Source organism: Echinops telfairi, unplaced genomic scaffold (assembly GCF_000313985.2).
Source record: "Echinops telfairi isolate 266 unplaced genomic scaffold, ASM31398v2 ScPeMD7_443;HRSCAF=831, whole genome shotgun sequence".
In the NCBI taxonomy this organism is placed as follows: domain Eukaryota; kingdom Metazoa; phylum Chordata; class Mammalia; order Afrosoricida; family Tenrecidae; genus Echinops; species Echinops telfairi.
Genome location: NW_022104341.1, coordinates 85,147,214 through 85,157,594, shown reverse-complemented (window position 1 = coordinate 85,157,594; position 10,381 = coordinate 85,147,214). Strand labels below are relative to the sequence as shown.

Sequence of the window (10,381 nt, the reverse complement as noted above, 5' to 3'; positions counted from 1 at the left end):
AGATATGACAAAATAATAATTTATAAATTATCAAGGGTACATGAGGGAGAAGGGAGCTGGGAGGGAGGGGGGAAATGAGCTGATACCAAGGGCTCAAGTAGAAAGCAAATGTTTTGAGAACGATGATGGCAACAAATGTACAAATGTGCTTGACATACAGTGGATGCATGTATGGACTGTGATAAGAGTTGTATGAGCCCCCAAAATAATGATTTTTTTTTTAAAAAGAACTGTATAATAGTGTAACCACTGTGGAAAATTGCATGGTGCTTCCTTGAAATATTTGGAGATTAAAAAAACACACAAAACCTTATGACCCGGAGAAAAAAGAGCTACAACATGAATAGACATATGCACAGCCATGTCATCCACTATTCATAAAGCAGCAAACAGGTGGAAACAACTGGACAGTCCATCAATGGCATAATGAAGTATGGTACACACACACTAGGGAATGCCATGCAACGTTAAAAAATGATGAATCTGAAACACCTCCTAACATGGATGAACTTGTGAAACATTATGCTGAGTGAAATAAGTCAATCACAAAAGAGCAAATATTGTATGAGACCACTATGATAAATAAATGAATAGAAAAGTTTTCACACTAAAAGAAGCATCCTTTGATACTTACCAGTAGTGGAAGGGGAAGGGAGGATAAATTACTAAGTAGAGAGTAGACATATCTTAACTTGTGAAGAAGAAGGTGATCCCAATAAGAGGAGGTCATTGTTTTTTGTCTTTTTTTGGGGGGGGGGTTGCAACCATGACATAAAACAATGTGTATGAATTGTTGAACAGAAAAAGATGATATTCTCTGTAAATGTTCTCCCAGTTCACAATAAAAAGTTTTAAAATAAAAAAACAAGGTCATACAATATTTGTTCTTTTGTGGTTGACATATTTCTCAACATACTATTTTCAAATTCCGTTCATATTGTAGCAGCTAGCAAGCCTTCATTTTTTTCTTACTGGCTGAGTAGTATTCCATTGTTTACAGTCATGTGTACCACGTTTTGTGTATCCATTCATGCATTGATGGGCATGTGGCCGTTTCCACCTTCAGGTGGAACAGTGCTGCGGTGTCCATTGATGTACAGGTCTCTTTTTGAGTCTCTTTTCAAGTATTTTGAGTATACACCCACGAGAGGGGATGCTGCATCGTGTAGTAGTTCTATATTTACTCTTTTGAGGAGTCCCCTACACTGTTTTCTACAACCATTGTAACATTTTGAATTCCTACCAGAAATGGAGAAAGATTCCAATTTCCCCTCTTCTTCACCAACATTTGTTATTTTCTGGAGAGTGCCCGTGTGTGTGGTGTGTGTGTTTCTCATTGTTTTTATCCTAGCCATCCTTTAAAGCAGCGGTTCTCAACCTGTGGGTCGCACATTTCTGATGGTCTTAGAAACCCAGGCACCGCTCCTCTATCCATCTCCACACGGGTCTGCCCACATGCAGACACGCCCACACACGAGTACCCGGTGTGAAGACTGCTACCCATGCGACACCGTGCTTCAAGACAAAATGGCATTGATTTGTCATTAGAAATACATATTACACGATATATAATTACATATTGTGTTTGTGATTATCCACTATGCTTTAATGATGTTCAATTTGTAACAATGAAAATACATCCTGCATATCAGATATTTACATGACGATTCCTAACAGTAGCAAATTGACAGCTAAGGAGTAGCAATGAAATAATTTTTATAGTTGGAGGTCGCTACAACATGAGGAACTGTATTAAAGGGCCGCGGCATTAAGAAGGTTGAGAACAACTGCTTTAAAACAAAAACAAAAACAAAAAAACCCTCGTTGCCACTGAGTGGATGCTGGCTCCGAGCGGCCCCGTAGGGCAGAGTAGAACTGACCCTCTCCAAGACCACTGCTTGTAGGGGGAGAATGCCCAGTCTTTCCCTTGGCACCCTAAGAAGTGAGATGGAATCTTACTGTGATTTTGATTTGCACCTCTTTGATGGTTAATGATGCTGAGCATTTTTAGTGGCCATTTGAAGGTCTTTTTTTTTTTTTTTTGTAAAATGTCTATTCAAGCATTTTTCCCATTTTATGTTTGGGTTTTTGGTCTTTTTGTTGAAGTTTTATACATATTTTGGTTATTAAGGTTTTTCTCTCTCTCAGATATATGGTTCCCGAAGGTATTCCATCAGCAGCTTGTCTTTCTGATGAACAATTTTTAAAATACCTTTCTATGGGGTTCCATTTATTTATTTTGTCTGGAGCTGTTTATGCTTTTGTTTTTTCTAAAATCCACTGTTAAAAGTTAGGCCCGATCGCTTTGCCTCTGAATTTTCTTCGAAAAATTTCATACTTTCAGTTTTCACATTTGGAACTGTTATCCATTGTGAGTGTGTGTGTGTGAGTGTGTGTGTGTGTGTGTGTGTGTGTGTGTGTGCAGGGTGCAACTGAACATTTCTCTTGATCTTAAGGAATTCCTCTCTTCCACTCTGATTTTCGGTTTGTACACAAGAAGGACAGACAGGCACGACTTGACTTTCTTCCTAGCTGCGTTCCTCAGCTCCCTGCCATCCAGGCAATTCTGAGTGGCAACAACCCTGTGGGTTTCGGACCCTGTCAATCTTTATGAAAGCTGAGAGCCTCGGCTGGCCCACCCAGGAGCAGCGGGTGGTCTCGAACTGCTGACCCTGGAGGTAGCAACCCAACGCTTACCCCGCTGCGCCACCAACGCTTTTAGCCGGGCCCCCCCTCCTCCCGGGCGACGCCAAACAGGTACTACCCCCTGGCTCGGGCCTTCCCACTCACCGCTAACCAACTCTTTCCCCTGGCCCCACCCCGCCTGCGCGCCGCCCGCCCTCTTTGCTCCCTCCAAAGCCTGAAGGCCACGCCCCCAGCTCCAAGCGTCTGGATCCCGCGGAGTTCACCCGTGACGTCACTCCGGCCCACAGCCCCTCGGCCGCCCTCTCGGCGCGCGGCGGGGGAGGGGCAGCTGACGAATGAATGGAAGGCCGGGCTTCCCGGACGCGCCCCGCCCCTCCGCGCCCCGCCCCTCCGCGCTCTGCCGCACCAAATCGCGGAGAATTAAAAATAAATAAATAGAAAGGGTGGGCTTTAAACGTTGCTCACCCTTCAAATCGCGTCCCGCCGCTGGAATCTCGTGAGATCGTGACGTATCCCGGAAGGCCCGCCCCCTGTGTCATGGAGGCCAATAGGCGACGAGGACTGTTGAGACCGTTGGCTTTTGAAGGAGCCAATGAGGACGAGGAGCGGAGAGTTTAAGAGGCGTAGGCTGGCGTTGCGAAGGCTGGTTCGGGACTGGAACCTGACAGGAAGCGGACGCAGGAACTCAGCTGTGGTAAATCGAAGCGGGCCGCTGCCTGGGGTGCTCGGCTGCCTCGGGAGCGGGGCTGCCGGCGGGCGGTGGGGTCGGCTGGCCGTGAGCGCGTCTTCCGAGCACTGCCGGCTGCCTTTTTCCAGGACTCGGCCGGTGCCAACTCCAAGGACCCTCGCTTCCAGGACGCGCCCATGGCGCACTTCGTGTTCGAGAGTGACCTGCACTCGTTGCTCCAGCTGGACGCTCCCATCCCCAATGCACCCCCCGCACGCTGGCAGCGCAAAGCTAAGGAATCGGCGGGCCCGGCGCCCTCTCCCATGCGGGCGGCCAACCGATCCCACAGCGCCGGCAGGACCCCCGGCCGAACTCCTGGTGAGTGGGTGCGGCGGGGCCCGGGCCAAGAGGGGATGGCTGAGAGCAGCGTGCATTCTTGCAGCCCTGGAAGTCTGGTCCGAAAGTCAGCCCGCTTTCTCCTCGCCCCAGGTAAATCCAGCTCCAAAGCTCAGGCCACCCCCAGCAAAGCTGGGGGCGACCGCTATATCCCCCATCGCAGTGCTTCCCAGATGGAAGTGGCAAGCTTCCTCCTCAGCAAAGAGAACCAGCCCGAAAACAGCCAGACGCCCACTAAGAAGGTATGCATGTGTCCAGAGGGGCCTCAGGAAAGAGCACGCCGCCGCCTCTGCCTATTTGCATTGATGCCCTCTCCCTGTCTGACTACCAACCTTTTATTCACACCCAGGAACACCAGAAAGCGTGGGCCTTGAACCTGAACGGTTTTGATGTCGAAGAAGCCAAGATCCTAAGGCTCAGTGGAAAACCCCAGAATGCCCCAGAAGGTAAGACCTCAAAAAGGGGTTCTTGGAGGGAACTGTCAGCCCCCGCCCCGCCACCCCCCCTCCCCGCCGCCCCCGGGGCTGAGGGGAGAAGTCGGTTTGTTCTTCCCATGGAAAACCTAGGAGAGGGGAACTAGTGTCAGCTCTCCCAGTGTTCTGAACCTTTTCCGCCTTTCCTGTTGCCACAGGTTACCAGAATCGGCTGAAGGTACTTTATAGCCAAAAGGCCACGCCTGGCTCCAGCCGGAAGACCTGCCGTTACATTCCTTCCCTGCCTGATCGTATTCTGGATGCCCCTGAAATCCGGAATGACTATTGTGAGTGCAGCCTTAAGGGATGGAGAGAAACCAAGTGCCCATAGGCTAGGCAAGCAAGATTCTCATGTTCATCCCTTGTCTCTGGCAGACCTGAATCTCGTGGACTGGAGCTCTGGAAATGTACTGGCGGTGGCACTGGACAACAGTGTCTACTTGTGGAGTGCAAGCTCCGGTGACATCCTGCAGCTGCTACAAATGGAGCAGCCTGGGGAATATATATCCTCTGTGGCCTGGATCAAAGAGGGCAACTACCTGGCTGTGGGCACCAGCAGTGCTGAAGTGCAGGTGAGGCTTGGCCTTGTACTGTGGTGTACTGTGGTCCTGAGACCCAAGAGGGGTTGCCCAGCTGGAAACATTAATACCAAATCCTCATCACTGATCCCAACGATCTTTTCTTCCTCTAGCTATGGGATGTTCAACAGCAGAAAAGGCTTCGAAACATGACCAGTCACTCTGCCAGAGTGGGCTCCCTCTGTTGGAATAGCTACATCCTGTCCAGGTCAGTGGTGGACCCTTGCCTACTCCTGGCTGTGCAGCCCTGGCCTGAAACAGCTCAACTTGCTTGTGTTTGGCTCCACCAAAGAACTTATTTGGTTCTTTTTTTTCCCCTCCCTTTCCCCAGTGGTTCACGCTCTGGTCATATCCACCACCATGATGTCCGGGTAGCAGAACACCATGTGGCCACACTGAGTGGCCATAGCCAGGAAGTGTGTGGGCTGCGTTGGGCCCCAGATGGACGACATTTGGCCAGTGGAGGAAATGATAACTTGGTCAATGTGTGGCCTAGCGCTCCTGGAGAGAGTGGCTGGGTTCCCCTGCAGACATTCACCCAGCATCAAGGCGCTGTCAAGGTGAGAGTGAAGCTATGTTGGGGTCTCCAGAGGCTTCCCTAGCCCTAGGAACTATTAAAGGAACGGGGTGGTAGGATTAGGCTGGGTAAATCCATGACCCCTATAGCTCCTTGGCTAGCTCCAGTACCTGCTGATTCCATCTTATTTCACCTAGGCTGTAGCATGGTGTCCCTGGCAGTCAAATGTCTTGGCAACAGGAGGGGGTACCAGTGATCGACACATTCGCATCTGGAACGTCTGCTCTGGAGCCTGTCTGAGTGCTGTGGATGCCCATTCTCAGGTAGCCTTTCACCTAGTCTAGATGTCTCTATAGTCTTAACTAGGTAATCTTGTCCACTCCAGTGGCTTCACCGACTCTGATGGTTTCCAAATTCTAACTTGGCTTTCATCCATGAGTCTCCCCACCTCCTACTTATATTTCCAGTAGTTTGTAAGATAATCTTCAACCCTGTGTCCTGTAGACATGCCACCACCTCTCCATGTGCATTTTCCCTTGCCTCCCCCAAAATGTGTTTGCTCCTCCTCTTAGATTACTAGAGACTGGCAAAGCCTTCTCAGAAATTAAAAAAGCAAACGCCTAGAATGTTTCCTCCTCATCACCCAGTCTCCCAAATTCTCTCCTTCCTGCAGCCTCACCTCCCCGCGGACGATTGCAATGGCCTCCTCATTGTTCTGCTCTCTAATTCGTCCTCCACACTGTGATCTGTGTAGCCTTTCTAAACGGTGAATCTTCATTGTCTTTAAGCACAGCAATAGCCTCTCATCATCCATAATCCAAATTGAGCCAGGATGTTTGAGGCCTCCTAGCAACCATGCTAGCTTCTTTTCCTTCCATCTTCCCAAGCAGCTTTCTCGAGGCCTGGGCTCTGTAGCCAGATAACTTGAGTTCACGTTCTGGTCCTGTCACCTAACAATTTACACCTGACCTTAGGCAACTAGCTGAGATTTCCTTAGGTCCAATTCTTCCCCCATAAAATGGCTAATGTTAATGCTTTCAAAGCACTATGGCAGGGAGCATAACACTTAGCTCTGATTTGAGGAGCACTTGCTATATGTAGTGTTCATGCCATCTCCTCCCCACAGGTGTGCTCTATCCTCTGGTCTCCCCACTACAAGGAGCTCATCTCAGGTCATGGCTTTGCCCAGAACCAGCTGGTTATTTGGAAGTACCCAACCATGGCTAAGGTGGCGGAGCTCAAAGGTAAGTCAGATGGAAAGGCCATATTGTAGGATTGCATTTATATGAAATGTCTAGAATGTAAATATCCAGAGACGGGGAAGGGAGTGATTGCCAAAGGGGACAGGGCCCCTCATGTATGCAGCTATTCTAGTTAGATCGTGGTGATGATTGCACAGCCGTGAATACAGGCAGTGCCCAGATGACTAAAAAAAGTCTGCCTTTAAGCTGAATTTGTACATAAGTCCACATAGTTCGATCAGTCAAATGTTTGTCCAAGTATGTGATGTACTTTTCTATGCACTTCCAGACACACTGAAACATCTTTGAATTACTGTAATGATGTTTTGATGCATATTGCAAAGCCGTGCGCACTTGTCATTTGAAATAATTGTATCTTGAGTTTTTAATATAATAAGCTTAGCAGGGCTTGGGGGCGCTCATAGATTAGATCTGGCAACTGGAAGACAGTTTGTGAACTACAGCCTATTAGGGTGTACAGCACCATACGCTATAATGTGGTGGAATGTATGGTATGTAAATGAAATCTCAAAGCAGTTTAAAAATCACAGATGTTAGGCAGCCATCAGTGGGAGGGCTGTAGGCTGTCATTCACATGTCCTCAGTGGGAGGGGCCACAGGCTGTCCTCATATTCATGTGTCTTGCTTTCCTTTCCATCCCCCACCCCCGCTTTTTTCATTACCAGGCCACACAGCCCGGGTCCTGAATCTGACCATGAGCCCTGATGGGGCCACCGTGGCATCCGCAGCAGCAGATGAGACCCTGCGGCTCTGGCGCTGCTTTGAGTTGGACCCTGTGCGGCGGCGAGAGCGGGAGAAGGCCAGCGCAGCCAAAAGCAGCCTCATCCACCAAGGCATCCGCTGAGACCCACCCGACCCAGGGTTTTGTTTTTGTTTTTTTAAAGTTTTTAATAAAAGCCATGTCCCCCTTTCTCCTTCCTTGCATGACCTATGGCTCTTCAGCCTTCCCAATGATCAGAGAACGAGAAACGTCCCCTGGGAGCCTTGCCCATCCTTCCTTGTGTCAGACAGGACTAGTGGCTTATGTCCCCCTGCACCCGTTCTCTCCCATTCCCACAAGGTACACGCATAGCCGCCTTGGTGGTTTCCTCTGTCACTTTAATGAAGACAGTGAGTGAGCAGCCTCCACAGGCTGCATTTCCATGCCCCTCTCCCACCCTGACCTTTGGCCGAGAAGCTCTGTGCTTCAGTGGGGGTGGAGGAGGACGGAGCGTGGGTCCACAGTGGCAGATTATTGCTGACCTCTTCAGTGTGAGGAAAAGGCCACAAGACCCTGGTGGGGCCAGCCCTGAGTGCTTCTCCCCCAGTTTAAGGCAGGGAGGGGGAAGTAATGTCCAGCCCTTTTAGCCCCCTGCTCTGGAGTTTCAGAGGGCAATGAAGCCATGTCCCTGGGGCTGGCCTGGAGAAGTGGATGAGGCGGTGGTCCCTGTGAACCAGCTGTGGGGAGGGGAGGGCCTGTCCCCTGCTCAGTCTTGACCATATAAGCCGTGGCCACAGGTGTAGGCGGGGTGGGCACGGATGGATGCTGCCTAAGGTGCAGTCCTGAGGCACTTAGGTGGGCGCCTACCTAGGCCCTGTTTCTCAGTTGGCCTTGACCTTGGCAGTGCCTGGAGCTCCATTTTGCTGCTGAAGTGCCCGGGGCAGCCGCTTGCCCTTGGTGTAGGAGTGATACCAAAAATTGGAGAACAGCATGAAGAAGATGGTTCCATACATCCAGATGAGGTGGATGATGACTGGGTACTGGTAGCCACAGCTGGGCATGAAGTAGTACTGGGAGATGTGCAGCGAGACCAGGACAAACTGGATCTAGGGCAGAGAGGCAAGGTAAGAGCAGGAGTGAAACGTTGAGTGGGGAAAAGGGGCGGTAGATTTGAGTTAAGGTAGAGTCCAGACTAGGCATGATGGGGGCAGGGAAAGTCAAGGCCAGGCTGGGGACCCTCACCAGCTGGATGGCCGTCATATGCTTTTTCCACCACAGGTAGGGCTGAGCCACGGGGCCAAGGGCAGACAGTCCATAATACAAGTACATGACGACGTGCACAGAGGAGTTGATCATGGCATGGAAAGAGCCCATTCCTCCTGTAATCCGACAATGAACCAGGGTCAAGCAAGCCAAGCCCCAGGGTTCCCCATTCCTCCCAGTGGCCTTTTTTACCCACTCACCAGGGGCAAACTTGACCCCCCACCACCAGCTCCACGGAAGTACTGAGTGATGGAAGACATGAAGGAAGGTCACCTGCCCATCTTTCTTCCGAAGAATAAAGATCACCTGAGAGAAGATTGAAGGTGGCGGGGGTGTCAGAAGCAGGGTTTCTCCCTTCTCCCCCTCCCCAGGTTCTTAAATAACCACTCACTGTGTCCATCAGCTCAATGAACTTGGAGAACAGGAAGAGCCAGGCTACTCGAACCATCTGCAAAAGGTTAGGGCATCCTTAAGACTCTTCACACTGATCTGAAAGCCTCCCTAAACGGGACGAGCTTAGGTCACCTCGTATTCCCATCCCCCAAGTTGTTTATGATCTAGCCCCTACTTACCCTAAGTGCCTCGGGTTTGTTGGAAAAGTCTACAGGATCACAGCGCCATGTGTAGGTGCTCAGCCAGCCAGACATTAAAAACTAGGAAGAGGTATAGATTAAACTACCAAACCCTCCATCCCATGCTTCCCCTTCTCTCGCTGAAGAGATGGTCTGACACTCTCTGGAGAGGAGAGATGCCGTCCTCTGGTCCTAAGGCCCTTCCCTTATGCTTGGCTAAGAATTCACACATCAGTATCCCAGGGGCCCACCTCGTAGACAATGTAGAGGGAGAGTGCCACCAGTGAGAAGTTGTAGACAATCATGAAACCTCGGAGCTGGAAGGGCTTCCGATTGGCCATGATGCGGGGTCCAAGCGAAAGAACGAAGTACACATACGTCAGGAGGATGGAGGTCATTAGTAGTGGGGACCCCATCAGAGGGTAGCCCTGTATCCGGGGATCTGTGAACAAGGTCCAAGGAGTGAGGAAGTATCGTAGGGTTCAAAATCTCCCAATCGGGCCTGATGAGGTTCACAGAGACTAGTCAGGATAAACCCCAGGTCCAGAGATCCCAGGAAAGGAGAGTGGCCGATGAGCAGGATCTTACCGGAATGCTTCAGCACCTCCTGGTACAAGTTCACGACAGCCTCCATCCTGGCGAAGGACTCTGAGGAGGTATGAAGGGTGGGTGTCAGGTAGGGCCCACTGCATTTTTCCAACCCACCCATGAGCCACAGAAATAGGACACAAAACCAGGTGAGACAACACCCAGTGCCTCCTTGCAGAAAGGGCAGAGAACTGTAAGAGAAGGACATTGCTGGGGATTCGGGGCAGCATCTGCTCCCCACACATCCCGTCTGCCTGGGGAGGGCTGTTCCGCCTTTCCCTCCCTCATCTCACTCTCCTCTAGAGATGTTTATTTGTGGCCTCCTTCCACTCTTACAAGAGTGTACTTAATTCCTGTTCTCAAGAACCTCCCTTTCCCAGAGCTCTGCCTTCCCCAACTGCAGAGAATGAACCTCCAGATTAGACCGCCTTTCTCTCCCTTCCTCACCAGAATCTCTGACACCTCTCATCTCTGGGTCTTCTCTCTAAGGTACTCTCCCCTCTAACCTGTCCCATCTTGTTCTCTCCTCTCCCCTCTCGGGGCTCCCACCTCTCACCATGTCTCCTCTCCCGGAGAGGCTCACATTCCCAGCCCTCCAGTCCCTCCGGGATCCTCAGGGACCTGGGATAACTCCTCTCCCCTGCCCTCCGGAGGGCTCTCACCTCCTTGCCTCTCCGCTCCCGGTGCGTCTGTGGCTGAGCCCTTCCTCTCCTGGAAGC

At 50.7% G+C, this 10,381-nt stretch overlaps 2 protein-coding genes across 6 annotated transcripts in view; one reads left to right on the top strand and one right to left on the bottom strand.

Moving 5' to 3' along the window:
- The first annotated feature begins 3,276 nt into the window (after nucleotides 1-3,276).
- On the top strand, nucleotides 3,277-7,453 carry CDC20 (cell division cycle 20). The gene is made up of 11 exons (XM_004699505.2): nucleotides 3,277-3,340; nucleotides 3,463-3,691; nucleotides 3,803-3,951; nucleotides 4,059-4,155; nucleotides 4,341-4,469; nucleotides 4,558-4,754; nucleotides 4,874-4,968; nucleotides 5,092-5,320; nucleotides 5,475-5,600; nucleotides 6,404-6,521; nucleotides 7,205-7,453. Exons 2-11 carry the CDS (start codon nucleotides 3,511-3,513, stop codon nucleotides 7,381-7,383), a joined length of 1,500 nt encoding a protein of 499 aa, XP_004699562.1. The 5' UTR covers nucleotides 3,277-3,340; nucleotides 3,463-3,510; the 3' UTR covers nucleotides 7,384-7,453.
- Nucleotides 7,454-7,616: 163 nt separating this feature from the next.
- The window catches only part of ELOVL1 (ELOVL fatty acid elongase 1), a 5,660-nt gene continuing 2,895 nt past the window's right edge, over nucleotides 7,617-10,381 (bottom strand). For 3 of the 5 annotated variants that reach the window (XM_045291924.1, XM_045291925.1, XM_004699504.2), the window contains 7 exons: nucleotides 9,663-9,722; nucleotides 9,326-9,516; nucleotides 9,075-9,155; nucleotides 8,894-8,950; nucleotides 8,703-8,808; nucleotides 8,482-8,618; nucleotides 7,617-8,345 (listed from right to left, as the gene is read on the bottom strand). In XM_045291924.1, the coding sequence (XP_045147859.1) occupies nucleotides 8,121-8,345; nucleotides 8,482-8,618; nucleotides 8,703-8,808; nucleotides 8,894-8,950; nucleotides 9,075-9,155; nucleotides 9,326-9,516; nucleotides 9,663-9,708 (843 nt within the window). In that variant the 5' untranslated portion in view covers nucleotides 9,709-9,722 and the 3' untranslated portion in view covers nucleotides 7,617-8,120. Of the gene's footprint in view, nucleotides 8,346-8,481; nucleotides 8,619-8,702; nucleotides 8,809-8,893; nucleotides 8,951-9,074; nucleotides 9,156-9,325; nucleotides 9,517-9,662; nucleotides 10,360-10,381 lie in introns of those variants that run through there. The other 2 variants (XM_045291922.1, XM_045291926.1) reach the window with 2 other exon arrangements.